The 18,586-nt window shown below is 41.3% G+C and overlaps 1 protein-coding gene across 1 annotated transcript in view; it reads left to right on the top strand.

Moving 5' to 3' along the window:
- Positions 1-18,176, top strand: part of dlst (dihydrolipoamide S-succinyltransferase) — a 51,597-nt gene extending 33,421 nt beyond the window's left edge. The window contains exons 11-15 of the mRNA XM_067991993.1: positions 5,113-5,243; positions 9,676-9,749; positions 12,470-12,553; positions 13,026-13,193; positions 15,394-18,176. Coding sequence (XP_067848094.1) covers positions 5,113-5,243; positions 9,676-9,749; positions 12,470-12,553; positions 13,026-13,193; positions 15,394-15,528 — 592 coding nt within the window. The 3' untranslated portion in view covers positions 15,529-18,176. The remainder of the gene's footprint in view (positions 1-5,112; positions 5,244-9,675; positions 9,750-12,469; positions 12,554-13,025; positions 13,194-15,393) is intronic.
- The last annotated feature ends 410 nt before the right edge of the window (positions 18,177-18,586 follow it).

Raw genomic sequence — 18,586 nt, 5'->3', positions numbered from 1 at the left:
GTTATAATACAAAGAGGATGGCAGGACGATCTGCTACGGATTGAGAAACTGACCTGAAACTGAGGGGCCTTGATTGTAATGTTCCCGCCCACCCCCTCAACCCCAAGTCACTCCGTTTCCGTCTGGGGACATTTTAATGGCAGCGAGTTTCTTCAGGATCGAGGCTCTCGCTGCAGACAGGCGGGAGCCTCATGAATACTATGTAAATCGGGGTCCAATTAGGATCCGATGTAATTTTAACATGCAGAACACGGAAACCCGGGCGGGATGGGATCGGCTCTCCACTTAACAAGCTGTCGGATTTAAAGGGGCCACCACCTGCACCAACTCTGATTTGTTGCAGGTGCTGTAACTGGCTGTTTTGGGCTATGAGCTGCTTGTGTATTTTGTTGGATTTCTGTGCTTTTCTTCTGCATCCACACCCAACTGTGGCCAGAAAAACTATGCATGGGTGTATTGGATGGAGGAGGAAGAGCATCAGCAACATCAGAGGACTTGAGAAGAAGCAGGAGCTGCAGGAGTGCCTCCAAGAAGTCCGTAGGTAAGGGGACTTGCTCGCAGAAGACCTTACCCACTTCACGGTATACAGGTCAAGGGTCGCCTTCCTGGACCGGTTTGAGGGGCAGTGCCCCACGAGGCTGAGATTGTTCAGGCAGGTAGTCCCTGATCTCTGATGCCACCTGGAAGACCACCTGCTGCCTGCTAGACTGGGGTGGGGGGCGGCATGCCATGCCGTGCCAGTGGCATTTCAAGTAACCACTACCCTCAATTTTGTCGCTGGATCCTTCCAGGCTTCCGTGGGAATCAAATTGAAGGTATCTCAGTCCGCCACCCACAAGTGCATCAGGCTGGTCACAGATCCTCTATTTTCCAGGACCAGCCGATACAGCTCTTTTGGGATGGATGAAAACAGTCAGAATGAGAGCGCCTCGGGCTTTGCTATGTCCATCTTTCCTTGACTGCACACATGTAGCCATCAGGGCACCTCAAGATCAGGAGCTTTCATCAACCGGAAGAGGTTTCATTCAATAAATGTGCAGCTTGTATTAGTCACGAGGAGGTTCATGCAAGTCTGTGCCTGCTATGCCTGATGCTTTCATTTTAAGGCACTGCAATATCCCAGTTTCTCCAAGGTGAAGCAGACATTGGAGCCCAGAATATGTATGGCAGCTGTCTGAACTTGCATCAAAGCTGCAAAGGCTGGTGACAGACTCTTAGTGTGAGGGCCCGTCTGCAGTGTCCCTGTAGGTAGGCATCTGGTCCAGGGTAGACTGAAGAATGAAAATGCCCTTTGACACCGCCCCACACATGCTGGAAGTGGACTCCTCCATCCTTCTCACCAGAGTGCCTTGAGCATTTTCTTTTTCATGGTTGGGCCCTGGAGTTCCACATCTCCGTCTTGCTGAGCTGAATTAGGAGAGGACGGAGGCCTTTGGTGCATCATTACCTGTGCTGTCCCTGCTACCACTATCCATGTCTGCTCACTTGTGTTGTGTCTCTCGCCAGGTGCAGGCTGGGACTCCCACTGCAAATTGCATTGTGTGTGCAGGTGTCCATCCAGCCTGCCAATCTTATAGAAATGAGGCCCAGCTGTTAAAATCGACCGGGCCTCAACATCACACTCGCTTCCGAGCATGCTGTACGTTTTGGGGCTTACGTGCACTGTTCCTGCCCTTCCGTTAAAATCGGGGCCTTAGTGTCTACTTGGCGTAAACATTCTTTGCACCGTTTCCTTCAGCTAGTACAGTTAAAGAAAAGTCTAGGTGGCAATTATGACTTTTATAGTTGATGTACCTATATCCACTGATCTGTGAAATCCAATGATTTTGTGACTTATACAGGATTAATTTTCCTGTAACACAATAAAATATTATCTCGTATTGCATATTATACTATGCACAAAGTTCTGTCACGAGCTCAAACATTTTGGTTGGCTGGCTATCTGAGAAGAGAAGAATTTTTGTAAACACCCCTCTTCCTCCTGCTTTGCACTTGTGCCTGTTGCTCATTTGCAGAGGAGAAGTAATAAGAGCACTGGACAGTTTTGGTGATAGAAACTATCCCAGTGGCACAGAGAAGGAAAAGCTTTGGTGAGAGATGAGAAACCGAACAAATCATACTTGATGAACACAAGTGGAGCTGTAAAGATGTATCCTTCATGGCTAGCGACCGTCACCAGAGTAATTTACGGGGGTGACAGGGTCATGGAAATTTGTGTCGAGGAGCCAGAAAAGCTGAAGTACAGCGCACTTCATTGTGTGGCAGAAAACAGCTGTGCAGTAAGAGGCGATAATTCTGCTCCGGTCAAACAGACGGAAATTATAGTGCTGCAGTGACCATCGTGCATGAATTGAATCATAGAAATTTACGGCACAGAAGGAGCCATTCGGCTCATCGTGTCTGTGCCGGCCAAAAAACAGCCATCCAACTTAATCCCACATTCCAGCTCTTGGTCCGTGGCCAAGTGCATATCCAAGTACTTTTTAAATTAGTTGAGGGTTTCTGCTTCTACCACCCTTTCGGGCAGTGAGTTCCAGACCCCCACCACCCTCTGGGTGAAAAAATTTCTCCTCAACTCCCCTCTAATTCTTCTACCAATTACTTTAAATCTATGCTCCCTGGTTTTTGACCTCTCTGCTAAGGGAAACAGGTCCTTCCTATCCACTCTATCTAGGCCCCTCATAATTTTATACACCTCAACTAGATCTCCCCTCAGCCTCCTCTGTTCCAAAGAAAACAGCCCCAGCCTATCCAGTCTTTTCTCATAGCTAAAATTCTCCAGTCCTGGCAACATCCTCATGAATCTCCTCTGTACCTTCTCTAGTGCAATCACATCTTTCCTGTAATGTGACCAGAACTGTACACAGTACTCTAGCTGTGGCCTAATTAGTGTTTTATACAGTTTTAGCATAACCTCCCTGCTCTTATATTCTATGCCTCGGCTAATAAAGGAAAGTATCCCGTATGCCGCCTTAGCCACCTTATTTACCTGTCGTGCTACCTTCAGGGATCTGTGGACATGCACTCCAAGGTCCCTTTGTTCCTCTACACTTTACAGTAACCTCCCATTTATTGTGTACTCCCTTGTCTTGTTTGCCCTCCCCAAATGCATTACCTCACACTTCTCTGGATTGAATTCCATTTGCCACTTTTCTGCCCACCTGACCAGGCCATTGATATCTTCCTGCAGTCTACAGCTTTCCTCCTCACTATCAACCACACGGCCAACTTTTGTATCATCTGCAAACTTCTTAATCATGCCCCCTACATTTAAGTCTAAATCATTAATATGTATACTACAAAAAGCAATGGACTTAGTACTGAGCCCTGCAGAACCCCACTGGAAACAGCCTTCCAGACACAAAAACAGAAAAATTGAAAGCCTTAAGATGATTTCAGTACTGTGACATTAAAAGTAAAGTAGTTCAAACAATTATAGAAGCCATTCAGATGATAATCAACACTGCACAATGCTATCAAACGCACAGCTTTGTGCTGAGCTATAAGTATTTTGCATAGAAAATGCTATTCAACTTCCTCTTCACAAAAGCTTAACATGATATTTAGCGATGGGAGATATGAGGTAAGTAGTCTTGTTAATGTAGAGGTTGAGTTGGCTCTGAGTAAATGTTTGTTGAGTGAAATTGAAAGTCATTAATGAAAAATAAGAGCTAATAATAACTGTTTATTAACATAAGTGAAGTAGAGAATGAAGGCAGATGCTGCTATGCTTCGTATTGAGCAGCCCACCATAACTTGAAAGCAGATGAATGCTTGCGCTCCATTGATCATTGTCTACTTCAAATTGATATTATAACAAAGGGCACTAATAAAAATAACAAAATAATTGTGCAGTACTTAAACCAGGAAAAATTTAGCACCATGAAAAGAACTAGAGAGGTTCAAGTAGGAAGTAGAACTTGAAAACGGAAAAGGCTTCCTTTCCAACATCTTCGAAACCGCTGTATGGTCGACGCATTCGGTGATCTCTATCTGTACATATCCATTTAACCCTCATCCTGTTCCTAACCAGCCGTTTGTACGGCTCTTTTTTAATGCTGCTAATCACGATGGAACTTTAGTTGGGAGCCAATTCTGCTTGTCTGTAATTTCTGTGGGGATTGTTCAATTCTGAGGGTCTGTTTTCATAACTCTGCTTAAACCAACCTCATCACTCTTTTCTGAACGCACTCTAAATAATCAGTGACCTTCTGAAGGGAGGGTGTCCAAAGCTGCATATTCCAAATGTAGCCCCACTAATGATTGCACAAAGTTAGAATAACTTGCTTTTGACATTTCAATCAAATATCCTTGAAATATATTCCAGTGCAGTGGTTAGCCCTGTGTGATTATCGTTGCTTCATATTGAGTGGATAACTGCAATAAATAGTCTGACCTAAATAATTTCGGGCAGAAGGTTAGCCCAAAGGACATGTGCTTCTGGAATCGATGTTGAATTTCTGCTCCAACTAATGGGATGAAAATGTAAATTGCTCTCATTTTGCAGTTGTATATTTTTTTTGATTAGTATCTGTTTGGGTTGGGGTGGGGGGGTGGGGGTGCAGCTACTCGAGGAATATTAAAGATATCCTCTCTTTTTAAAGGCACCTGCTGCTGTATCACTGGGGGATTGAGATTCCCACAATTAATTGGTCCATTGCAAAATAGGATTGCTTAATTGGGTACATGTTTAATTTTTCCTTTTTTCAATTGGCCCACGATTCCTTTGAATCCTATCAGTCTCCTTCAACGTTTATCATTTGGCCTCATAACTTGTAAATTTTTTAGAAGTACCCTTTTCCACTTCTCTACTCCACTTCTTTTAATGAAACCCTCTATTTCATTTGTCTGTGTGGAACACCCAGCGCTTGGGTTTCCTTTTAAGCGTTTAAGAAAACAAGGTTAAGTTTGACCTTGTGATTGACCATTGTATCATCTTGTATACCTTGTGGACTGGTAGTAGATACAAGTCCACCTCCTGCTATTTTGTAGCACCATCCATTGTGGCACTGTGCAGCCTTCCTTGGGAAATTCCTTTAACAGTTATGCTCTGTGGGGCTGTTTAGTTTCAGAGACTGTTGATGGCAAATAGCTTTTTTCTTTCCCTTACAGGAATATCCAGGAAATGAGAACTCTACACAAAGATACCTTCCTCAAGAAGCACAACATAAAGCTAGGTTTCATGTCTGCGTTTGTCAAAGCGTCCAGTTTTGCACTGCAGAATCAGCCGGTGGTAAACGCTGGTGAGTAAAGACCGAGGAATGAGACTGTGTGCTGCCATTAGCTACTTGAGCAGAAGACAGTATTCCAAGTCCATTTCAGATTTTAAGAGAACACTACGGTGTGATGGTAAAACCAAGGGTCTACTTGGAGGCAGGTAGTGGTTATGGCTTCGAGAATAAATTAAATGACAGGTAGATCAGTAACCCTTAGTGAGTACCAACTCTTTTTTAAAAACTCTAATGTCAGAATTACTACCTGAGCCACGGGCTAATTGGCAGAGGGATAGGCAGATCAGAAAGGTGAATGCCTGGCTGAAAGAGTGGTGTGGGAAGAAGGGGTTCCATTTCATGGGACACTGGTACCAGTACTGGGACAGGAAGGAGCTGTATTGCTGAGAAGGGCTCCACCTGAACTGGAATGGGACCAGAGTCCTAGGGCAAAGGATAAAAAGGGCGCTGCTTAAGGCTTTAAACTAGCAAGGTGGGGGAGGGTTATGGTAACAATAACAAAAGCTTAAAGATAAAAGAAGCAGGAGATGAGTGTAAAGGTCTGACCAGGGTAAGGAATAAAGATAACACAAACGGTCAAGGATCAAATACAGTTATAAAACAGAAGTATAAAAGGACTGTTAAAAAATAAAGTAAAAGGAATAACTATTAAAGATGAACTAAACTGCCTGTACAGCAATGTACATAGTGTCCAAGATAAAACGGGGGAACTGGAGGCAATAATCCATAGTGGGGAACCAGATGTAATAGGAATAACTGAAAATGGCTACATAAAGAACAGGACTGGCAACTGAATATTGCAGGTTATAACTTAATCAGAAAGGATAGGGAAGAAAGTGGGGGGAGGGGTGTGGAGTAGCTGTACTAATTAGAGATAACATAATGGCAGTGGAAAAAAGGGACATAATTAACAGAAGGATCGAAACACAATCCATATGAATTGAAATATAAGACAAGAAGGGATCGATCACACTAATAGGGATATACTACAGACCACCTAATAGTGGAAAGGAGGTGGAGGAAGAAATATGTAAGCAACTATGTGAAATGAGTAAAGAACATAGAATAATAATCATGGGAGATTTTAACTATCCCCCAAAAAACTGGCAAGAGCTAGGTAAAGGGGTACTGAGAATAGTTTTTATAATGTGTGCAGGACTCCTTTATTATCCAGTATGTAAAAAGCCCAATGAAAGGAATCACTGGATCTAGTAATGGGAAATGAACCATAACAGATAAGAGAAGTAAGCGTAGGGGAACATCTAGGCAATTACGATCACAACAAAATAAGGTTTAAGATAAAGATTGAGAAGGACATAAGTAGGACAAAGACCAAAGTAATAAATTGGGAAAAAAGCTGATTTTAAGTGGATAAGAATGGAACTAGAGAAAATAAACTGGAAACATTTACTGACAAAGAAATAGAACAGCAGTGAGAAACATTTAAAACGGTGATCAGTAGAGTCCAGGAGAAATATATCCCACTAAAAAGCAAGACAAACTAGTCAGTAATGACACACTATGGATGTATAAAGAAATAAAGACAAAATTGAAACAAAATAAAAAGGCATACACTAAGTACATAGACAACAAAGTAGAAGATGACAAAAGGGAATATGAAAAGTTTAGGAAAGAAGTTTAAAAAAATTAGAAAGGCAAAGAGAAACTACGAAATTAAATTATTAAGGAATATAAAAAGAATTAGTAAAGTATTCTACCGACACATAAACAACAAAATAAAAATCAGGATAGGCATAGGGCCATTAAGGGATACACACGATAAACTCACAGGAAATGGCAGAAATATTAAATAATTACTTGCATCAGTATTTACCAGGGAGATTAACATGGTAGGCATAACATTAAAAGAAATCAAAAAACATATAAAGACATTTAAGATAGAAAGTGGGGGATAATTGATAAACTAATCAAACTTAGAGAGGATATAGCCCCTGGTCTGGATGGATTGCATCCACGCATATTAAAAGAAGTTAGGAAAGAGATAGCAGAGGCACTATTAAATATATATAAAAATTCATTAAAAAAGGGAATAGTGCCAGAGGACTGGCGGACAGCTAATGTTATTCCTATATTTAAAAAGAGAGATAGAACCAGTCCAGAGAACTATAGACCAATTAGTTTAACGCCGGGGGTAGGATAGATAATGGAATCTTTACTCAAAGATGTAATAGAAAACGACCTAGAAACCAAAAGTATAATAAAGAATAGTCAGCACAGATTTCAAAAGTGAAGGTCATGCTTGACCAACCTTATTAATTTCTTTGAAGAAGTAACAGAAAGAGTAGATAAGGGTAATGTAATAGATGTAATATATTTGGATTTTCAAAAGGCCTTTGATAAGGTACTGGATAGTAGACTCATGACTAAGATCAGAGCATGTGGAGTCAGGGGACAAGTAGCAGAATAGATAACAAGCTGGCTACAAAACAGGACACAAAGAGTTAGGGGTTAAAGGTAGTTACTCAGACTGGCAAAAGGTGGGAAGTGGTGTTCCACAAGGATCGGTGCTGGTGCCAGGACCACAGTTGTTCACCATTTACATAAATGATTTGGACTCGGGAATTGGACATACAATTTCAAAATTTGCAGACGAGCCAAATTGTCGTTATAGTTAATACCGAGGAGGACTGCGACAAAATACAGGAAGACATTAATAAACTTGCAGAATGGGCGTGTAATTGGCAAATGAATTTCAATATAGATAAGCGTGAGTTGGTGCATTTTGGTAGGAAGAATAAGGAAGCCACATACTCCTTGGAAAATAAGAGTCTAAATGGGGTAGAGGAGCAAAGGGATCTGGGAGTACAGATACACAAATAATGAAAAGTAGTGACGCAGGTTAATAAAGCCATTTTTTAAAAAAAGCAAACAAAACATTGCGTTTCATTTCTAGAGGGATAAAATTGATAAGCAGAGAAGTTATGTTAAACTTGTGTAGAACCTTGGTTAGACCACGCTTGGAGTACTGTGAACAGTTCTGGTTTCCATATTATAAAAAGGATATAGAGGCACTGGAGAAGATGCAAGAAAGATTCACAAGGATATTAACAGAACTGAGAGGTTATACCTATCGGGGAAAGATTGAGCAGGCTGGGGCTTTTTTCTCTAGAAAAGAGAAGACAGAGGGGTGACTTCATAGAGGACTTTAAGATTATGAAAAGGTTTAATAGGGTAGACGTAGAGAAGATGTAACCACTTGCAGGGGAGACCAGAACTAGGGGCCATAAATACAAAATAGTCCAATAGGGAATTCAGGAGAAACTTCTTAACCCAGTGATTGGTTAGAATGTGGAACTCGCTACCACAAGGAGTAGTTGAGGTGTATAGCATAGATGCATTTAACGGGAAGCTAGATAAACACGAGTGAGAAAGGAATAGAAGGATATGCTGATAGTTAGATGAAGTAGGGAGGGAGGAGGTTTGTGTGGAGCATAAACACCAGCATGGACCTGTTGGGCCGAATGGCCTGTTGCTGTGCTACACGTTCTTTGTAATAAACTACTTTTATATTTACCCAATTGATTGCTGGCTTAATTCCTTTTCAATTATTTACTTGGATTTGATTTTTCAAATGTTTTTTTTGCATTTTATCAGTTGTGTCTCAAGCTAAAATGTTTCAATTTGTCTGAGAAATTTCACATTCTTGTAAATAAGAAAAAAAAATTGCCATGCACTTGTAAATAGATATAAAAGCTGCCAGTGTTTCACAATGAAAAATCTTTAATAATTTGAACCGTTGCAATGTATCCTTGTTTCTGATTGATTGTCCTATGACATTCCTATGTTCCTATTGTCCCTTGGAGAGACGACCATAATTTTCTCCAATAAATTGAACATATTTAAAATATAACTTGATTCAACCTGTACTTTATAGCAGAGCATTTTCATTAGTTAATTTCTCTTCATATTCATTAATATAAAGTAAAAATAACAATCTCTAAAATTTGTTTTGTTTTTAAAAAAAAGTTAACTTGAGGTTGATGTCCCTTTTTTTAAAAAAAAGAATTTTGTGCCCTTCTCTTTGCTTTAATTTCCTCATGTCAAATACTGTTCATGGATGAGAGGGGAGGTAACACATTCCCAGACCTCCACTTAATCTAAAAATCGGAGCGTGAGATAAGTGCTGGGTTGTTGCAGAATGGTATTGGATTGAGGCTTAAAAGCACATTGACCATATGCCTCCCTGGGCTGGAAGGTGATACAGGGAGAAAAAAAAGAAAATTCATTTCGCAAAGGATGTTAGTAGTCACAGTGCAACTTGCACTTCAAGTATTTGATTGTACTGTGCAGCAGGCAGTCACTCCAACAGTGTGGTTAAACCATGCCCACAGCACTTGATTCCACTGCAGTGTCATGACTATTTCTAAAGTTAGCAACTAGTCTACCTTTATGTTAATAGTTTAATTCTTGTTTTTCTGTCTAGTTATGGATGATACAACCAAAGAAATAGTCTACAGAGATTATGTTGACATCAGCGTAGCTGTAGCAACACCAAAGGTGAGCATTGTACAATATCCATTGGTGGTCACTGGTATTGTAATTCCATGGGGAATAAACTGCAGAATAATTGCTATACATCTTCTGGATACAGTGAGCAAGATTCTGTCCAGACTGGGAGGGAAGGGAAGTGTTAGTGGCTTATGTTACAGTCTACAAGTTTTGTTTGTTGACTTGGTTCAGGGAGCACACTATTTTTCCATGCAAAATAAGCATCGCAGGGAGTGTTTAGATGTATCCACATATTATAAGAACATAAGAAATAGGAGCAGGAGTAGGCCAATCGGCCCCTCGAGCCTGCTCCGCCATTCAATAAGATCATGGCTGATCTGATCCTAACCTCAAATCTAAATTCATGTCCAATTTCCTGCCCGCTCCCCGTAATCCCTAATTCCCTTTACTTCTAGGAAACTGTCTATTTCTGTTTTAAATTTATTTAATGATGTAGCTTCCACAGCTTCCTGGGGCAGCAAATTCCACAGACCTACTACCCTCTGAGTGAAGAAGTTTCTCCTCATCTCAGTTTTGAAAGAGCAGCCCCTTATTCTAAGATTATGCCCCCTAGTTCTAGTTTCACCCATCCTTGGGAACATCCTCACCGCATCCACCCGATCAAACCCCTTCACAATCTTATATGTTTCAATAAGATCGCCTCTCATTCTTCTGAACTCCAATGAGTAGAGTCCCAATCTACTCGACCTCTCCTCGTATGTCCACCCCCTCATCCCCGGGATTAACCGAGTGAACCTTCTTTGTACTGCCTCAAGAGCAAGTATGTCTTTTCTTAAGTATGGAGACCAAAACTGTATGCAGTATTCCAGGTGCGGTCTCACCAATACCTTATATAACTGCAGCAATACCTCCCTGTTTTTATATTCTATCCCCCGAGCAATAAAAGCCAACATTCCGTTGGCCTTCTTGATCACCTGCTGCACCTGCATACTAACTTTTTGATCTTCTTGCACTAGGACCCCCAGATCCCTTTGTACTGCAGTACTTTCCAGTTTCTCGCCTTAATTCAGTTTACATTTAAGCTGTAAGGTTTTAAGGGATGTCGAGATGTGTAGGTTTCTGCTACAGAAGGCTGGATAATGCTAGTTACTCTGGTTATACAGACCAGGCATGCAGTTGCATTAAGAGCAATGATTGTCATATGTCGTAGACACGTGGTTGAATTACAGTTCGGTAAGGATTCTGAAAGTAGGAGCCCATTCAGAGTTCCAGATCCAATTTTCAGGAGTGCCAGCATTAGATTTGGCATGCCAAAATAAAGAAAATGTTGCTGCAGTAATGAGATTCTGCCTCTTGTTCTTTTGTATGTTTTGCAAATGTCTATGGGATTATTCTAATCGCGGGGGCAGCCTGGAATCAGAAATTTTGTGTAGAATCACCTCCTCTGTGATGTCACGAAACTCCTCTCACGTGATGCAGTTAGATGGATGGAGGCTGCAGGCAGTACTCGCAATTCCACTGGAGGAGGTATTCTATATAGGAACTTCCTCACAGGCAGCCACTAACTCTAGTAATTTCAAAGCATAACAAAATAAGGAAGGACTGAGAAACACCAGTAGTTGTACAAATAGCAGCCTTTATATCATTTAGGATTACATAATTCAGTTGAAAGTGACTCCCCTTTAAGTTGTCCTTGAGACATTTTGTTCAAATCAACATAAATTGACTTTTGTCAGATAAATCCAGGATATTGAAAGGTTGTTAAATGAGATGTAGTTTTATGATTTAGGAATGAATGCAAGCTATAAGCTTGCAGAAACTCTCTTGATCATATTTTTTAATAATGCTTCCCGTGTTTTCCCCCTCCCCCTCCTTTATAAATAACGGCCTTCAAGTTTATCTTGTTAGGTGGTGGGGTCATGGATGTAACTGTGTTCCTAATTTATTCTCCTATTCAAAACAGCAAGTATGTTAGAGTGCCATTCTGAGGTAAGGAACATTTTTCCGATTCCCTCATACTCCCATTGAGTCAGAAGGTTGTGGGTTTAAGCCTTACTCCAGAGAATTGAGCACATAATCTAGGCTGACACTTCAGTGCAGTAATGAGGGAACACTCAGCAGTACTGAGGAAGTGCTGCATTGTCAGAGGTGCATTCTTTCAGATGAGATGTTAAACTGCGGTCCTATCTGCCATTTTGGGTAAATGTAAAAGATCCCGTGATACCATTTGGAGAAGAACTGGGGATTTCTCCTGATGTCCTGGCCAGCATTTATCCTTCAACCAACATCATTAATACAAATTATCTATTCATGTATCTCATTGCTGTTTGTGGGACCTTGATGTGCACAGATTGGCTGCTACATTTGCCAACATTATAACAGTGACCAGACTTAAAAAGTACTTCATTGGCTGTGAAGTGTTTTGGGACTCCTGAGGACATGAAAGGTGCTATATAAACACAAGTTCATTCTTATTTGCTCCCTCTTAATTCAAATGATCTCTTAACTAAAATGGAAATCATACAAAAAATCCTCATTTTACTAAAATTTAATTAATTCGCACTACTGGATCATTCAAATCTATTTCAAGTTTTAAAAAAATCTGAATTAGTAGGAGTAGACTGTATTGTGGAAAAAGCATACATTTTCCCTGATTTATTATACATTCGGTCACCTCTAATTCTCCTCTGTGAAGCAGCTTGGGACATTTACTACATTAAAGGCATTATATAAATGCAAGGTGTTCATTTATTTATTTTCATCCACAGGGTCTGGTAGTCCCCGTAATCCGAAATGTTGAAGCAATGAACTATGCTGACATTGAGAAAGCGATAAACGAACTGGGAGAGAAGGTGATTGTTCCCAGTGTTTATTAGTTACTCGTGAGTTTGGGCCTTGACTGTTCTGTCTTGCTTCTTTTACTTTAAGCTCTGTTACAACTTGTTCCCAAATTGCTTCAATGCACATGGTGCTGTGTTGATATTTTGCGCAGAGGGTATCCATGTTTGTGGATGGGATTGACAAATGGAAGCCCTTGTAGCAAGGCAAAAGGTCTGATTATTGCAGTTAGAATTGATTGTAAATCTATGGGAGCAACTACTTTTTACAGAATGGAAATGAGATTTAAGGGAATGATAAAGAAAAATAGTAGATGGGAAATTTATGTGGAGGGGCTGAAAATAAGGACTGAATTTTGTATGACTGCAAGGACCCTAAGAGGAGGGGGGGAGGGTAGAGAAACATAAAGTGTGGCCATATAACATGAGAAGGGAAGTCACACACTTGAAGGACCTAACTCATACTGTTTGTATTGTGTTGGTGTAGGCCCGTAAGAACGAGCTGGCTATAGAAGACATGGATGGAGGCACTTTCACAATCAGTAATGGAGGAGTGTTTGGCTCAATGTTTGGGACGCCGATTATCAACCCACCCCAGTCTGCCATCCTAGGCATGCATGGTATCTTCGAGAGACCAGTTGCAATCAAGGGCCAGGTGAGTGACATCGAGTTTTGTTTTCAGGTTTATTGACTTCTGGTATTTTAAAAGGGTTTAAAGTATTGCACCTTCTTTTCCTATCTGTTTGTGACAGAATAGATCACAATTCGCTATCAGCAGTGTGATGTAATTTTAGGGTATGTTAGTGCTTCTTGCAATAGTTTTGCCTCACTTCCCGTAAGTGGACCTCACATACTAGAAGCTACAGTGCTGTGATTTTCTGACGCTGCAGAGACTTCTTACAATCCTAGCTTGCTAGTGCCCGTTGCACTTAATATCTACCAGGGTGGCTTGGATAGAAATAGTCACCATATCACATTCAAGCTGGGCTCAGTTTCCTACTTGACTTTTTTACATTTATTTACAGGAATTATACAAGTAGACCACATACAGAACAGCATTAGGTTTTGTACGGTGACTGCAGAAAACTACCTGGCTGTATAAATATACAGTCTTTATTCATTCATGGGATGTGGGCATCACTGGCAAGGTCAGCATTTATTGCCCGTCCCTAATTGCCCTTGAGAAGGTGGTGGTGAGCCGCCGCCTTGAACCGCTGCAGTCCGAGTGGTGAAGGTTCTCCCACAGTGCTGTTAGGTAGGGAGTTCCACGATTTTGACCCAGTGAAGGAAAGGCGATATATTTCCAAGTCGGGATGGTGTGTGACTTGGAGGGGAACGTGCAGGTAGTGTTGTTCCCATGCGCCTGTTGTCCATGTCTTTCTAGGTGGTAGAGGTCGCGGGTCTGGGAGGTGCTGTCGAAGAAGCCTTGGCGAGTTGCTGCTGTGCATCCTGTAGATGGTACACACTGCAGCCACGGTGCACTGGTGCTGGAGGGAGTGAATGTTTAGGGTGATGGATGGGGTGCCAATCAAGCAGGCCGCTTTGTCCTGGATGGTGTCAAGCTTTTTGAGTGTTGGAGCTGCACTCATCCAGGCAAGTGGAGAGTATTCCATCACACTCCTGACTTGTGCTTTGCAGATGCTGGAAAGGTTTTGGGGAGTCAGGAGGTGAATCACTCGCTGCAGAATACCCAGCCTCTGACCTGCTCCTGTAGCCACAGTATTTATGTGGCTGGTCCAGTTAAGTTTTTGATCATTGATGATCCCCAGGATGTTGATGGTGGGAAATCAGCGATGGTAATGCCGTTGAATGTCATGGGGAGGTGGTTAGACTCTCTCTTGTTGGAGATGGTCAGGCACTTGTGTGGTGCAAATGTTACTTGCCACTTATCAGCCCAAGCCTGGATGTTGTCCAGGTCTTGCTGCACGTGGGCACGTACTGCTTCATTATCTCACAGTCTGCTCCACTAGCAGAAATTCTCTTCTACCTTCAGTCTGGTTTAATAAACTGATCTTTTTTCCTTCCACTTTCCTCTTTGTACTTGAGGTAATTGGTTGTAATGTGCAGAAAAAATTAGTCTCCTTGACGCAACTGGAGGTGTTGAAGTACGGATTTTCACAGTTCAGCTGTATTGGTTCTTGAAGCCATAACTTAAGCTAAGATAATCACGAGAAATATGTTGTCTTTGGTTTCAGAGTTGTGGCCTAGCTGATGGTCAGAATTTCACAAGAAATGATTTACGTTAAAAATGATTTAGTGTATGATATTTAGAATTGTGTATTTAGATATCAACATCAATGACATTCCTAACAGAACCTCCTCACTCTGTTCTTTAATAGTTTCCAGATTTGCTGTAGTGAGGTAAAGCAGAGGGCTGGGTTGAGTTAAAGAAGAGGGAAAATTTGCCCTGCACTATTGTCCACATCAGTGGCAATTTGAAGGGGTTACATTGCTCTGTACTGGGGTTGACGGCAGGCCTGTGCTACATAGTAGAAACATTGCCTAGGACTGTGCTGGATAGTAGAAACATCTCCTGGTGCAGGTTTGTGGGAATGGGTAATGTTGTCCTATATTAGTGCCGGCGGTAACTGCGCAGGAGCATTGCCTTGCACTGTGGTAGGCCTTTGATGAACAGTGAGCGGGTTGCCCTGTATTTGTGATGGGCTTGTGATAGCTGGGTGAGTGTATCAGTGTGGGCTTGTGATAGCTGGGTGAGGGCGTTGTCCTGATTAGGAGGCGGGTTTGTGATAACTAGGTAAGCATATTGCATTAACTGGTGCCATAAAGCTTCCATTTAAAGGGGCAGCTCGTACCTAAAATGTCAGCACATCATGCATGTTTCCCTCTTATTGCAGGTTGAGATCCGTCCCATGATGTATGTGGCTCTAACCTACGACCACCGCTTGATCGATGGAAGAGAAGCAGTAACTTTCCTCCGAAAAATTAAAGCTGCAGTTGAAGACCCTCGTGTGCTGCTACTTGACATTTAAACTCTAATGGTTATTTAAAAAAAAAACACACATACTATGTCATATGCATTTTCATCATATTAAATGTTTGTTAAACCCTTTTTTTGATGTTTAAAAAAAATATAAATGAATGTTTTGTGGACAGATTGCAATTCTGTTGGAATTGTTTGATGGAAAGGTATCGCATGTCAGAGATCTTGCAGCTAATTCATTTTTTAATGAGTGAATGAACATACTAACATCAGTGGTCTTTTTTTGGGGGGAGCAGCTTTGAGCTCCCATTCATAATTTGGTATTAAACAAGCATGAAACTGGCAGTTACACTAAAAGAAATCACAAAGGGTTGACTGGCATGGGAGCTGGAAATGTCAAACTGATGCATTAGGAGTGCTGTTCTGAGATTGGTATTAAGGCATGTTGCTGAGACAAGTGGAGAGGCTTCACTCTGCTTCTAACAGATGCTATTCTTGATTTGGGAGTGTTCCACAATTGTGAGAAGTACTGAAATATTTCATTCCCCACCATTAACATTCTTTATCTTGATCACAAAAATTCGCTGCCCAAAAAGAGAATACTGCTGCAACATTACTCCCCATCCACCCAAAGTAAAGGTAGAAGGTAAAACCATTTTGTTTTTAAAAAAAAAATTGTTCTGTGACCTTTTGCGAAGATATTGCCATTTTTGCAGCAGAATTACTTAAAGAATGCACGATTTGAGTACATGTTCTTGACTTCCCACAATTTTCTCGTGACCAAAATACCAGGCTTCAAGTGTGAAAGTTGACATTATTAGCGTGTTCCTGGAATTTATTTCTGCTGTCAAAACCTGTATCTTTTCCTAGTCAAAGACGCTCAGAAAATAAGTATGGTTAGCTCACAAATTTATGCATAATGACGACAGATAATGGGACACAGCATCTTTAAAACTAGGGGAAAACCCACATATCACAAAAGGTATTTGAAGAGTGACATCAGATTTGGCAATCTGAATTCCACAGGTGTTCCCATAAGGCACAAAGCTTGAGTTACAGTTAGTGTAGAGCAATCACTTGGGTATAAATTTACAATTTGAAAAAGTTGTGATTGCACTGCACTAAAGCCCATTTAGTTTTTTGTTTCCATTTATACGTCTTTGCACCAGGTTTGCTGCTTTTCCATTCTCTTCTCCCTTCCTCACCCCTCCTCCTAAACTGCCCAGCTTCAATTAGGAACTTAAAAGGGCCTTTGCCCCAAGAGCACGAGCCCATGTCCTGCCATTCTGCATTGCAACATGACGTTATTCCAGTTCTCCAAACATTGCACCATGGGACCAGCTCACTGCTAACTCCTGAGAAAACAAAGCAATATCTTTCAAATCAAAAACTGCTTCCTCTGCATTGGAATGACTTTGTGTCCTCTAAGAATTAAGCTCTTTTACAGATGAACAAATACACAAAACTTTTTTCATCCTGCACAGTGTTGGGGTGTACAGACAGTATTAGGATTAGTATGTTATTCGGGTTAGGAAACTTACCAAGTTAGATATTGTTTGAATAAACGGATCTTTCTACATTTTTTTTGTCGTATAGAAATATTCCTGCAACCCTCAAAAGAACTGAGGTGTTTGTAGTGATCTTTAGCTGTAAGGTACTTCCTGACATGCGATGCCCTTCCTACATAAGTGGATTATAATTGTACAAATTGATATAGTAGGAAGCCAGTTCTGAAACAAAAATAAGGGCAATGATGTTTTATTCCTGTGGAGAACCGGACAGTTAGCAGGGATTTGCCAATCTCGCACTGTGGTCGTAAGTATGCAGTATGTGTAGGGATTGCAAATGACAAGCTGGGATGGTGAGGGGTGGACACTTTTCTGAGAGAATGGTATATTGTTAGGGGGAGGGGGAGGGATGTAGAGTAGAGGGAGCAAGGAGAAAATTTGCATAAAATTTTAACCAGCAAGGCCTGAGTGTCCTAACTGTCACTGGGTGTTAACTAGAAAATGAGTTCTATCCCCAGCTGTCATCCATTGCCTTGATGAGCACAAATATACACAAGTGCACACTCACAGATGTGCTGCTCTCCCAGATTCACATGCACTTGCACGTAGCTACCTAACAGTGAAATGGAATATCAATATTACTTCCCTCAAACTGCACAACTTTTAAATATTTGGTACATGGTGAGGACCATGTTTTTACTTGTGACACTAGCTAATCTGTTTCAGTCCTGGCATTGGGACATGGTTGGATGTATGTATGCTTTTTATTATTTTTTTTTTAATTACTTGCACCGCAGTGCGGTCAATGGGAGGAAGGAAGCTAACCTGTGAGCGAGAAAATCAGTTAACCAACAAAATACAGAGAACAAATTCCTAGTGGGTTATTGAGGGCTTGCTGCCATGCAACCTCAAGCTCTATGTGCCAGCTGGATGCAGTAATGTGGTGGCTTTATACTTGATTGTAGCAATTGTGCAGTTTGATCCACTCCCAGTTGGTGCTTTTTCTGATGTGGCTTTCATGATACCCAGGATGTTCAGTGTTGCCTCACATCACTGAGTCAGTTATTAAAATTCCAAAGAGATCTAAATTTCTAACTAGTAGTGAGGCAGTAAATTGGAATGATGCAAAGGAGAAATTGCTATGTAATGGTTTATTGAAAACGAAAATAAATGTATGTGACTGTTCAAATCCTCTTGCAGCTGGTTTAGGGACCTGGGAGCGATGGGCCATTTTGAATGGGAGATGGGTGAGGTTCCTTTGCCCTTTTTGCTGTTCGTCCTTCTTTCCATTACACAGAAGTCCTGTGTTTGATTGCACTGTTTTGAAGTCTGCACTTGCTTTATATTCAACACAGAGGCCTTTATTTCTTCCATGGCGGGGGAGACTTCTGAACATGGGCCATAATTCTGATAGATGTCCATCAGAACCTACTGGAAAATGATTGGGACCTGTTTGCACTGGGTTCCAGCCGTTTGCAGGACTTCCTGATCAGCCTTGTAAGGAGCAGAACTTCCACTGACCCCTTGTAAGAGCAATTACATTGTGGAGGGGGGGGGATCAATACTCTGAGTTGGGAGCTAGGATCCCTTTTGCTAGGA

Source organism: Heptranchias perlo, chromosome 10 (genome assembly GCF_035084215.1).
Source record: "Heptranchias perlo isolate sHepPer1 chromosome 10, sHepPer1.hap1, whole genome shotgun sequence".
NCBI lineage: Eukaryota > Metazoa > Chordata > Chondrichthyes > Hexanchiformes > Hexanchidae > Heptranchias > Heptranchias perlo.
This window is presented reverse-complemented; position numbering and strand designations above follow the sequence as displayed.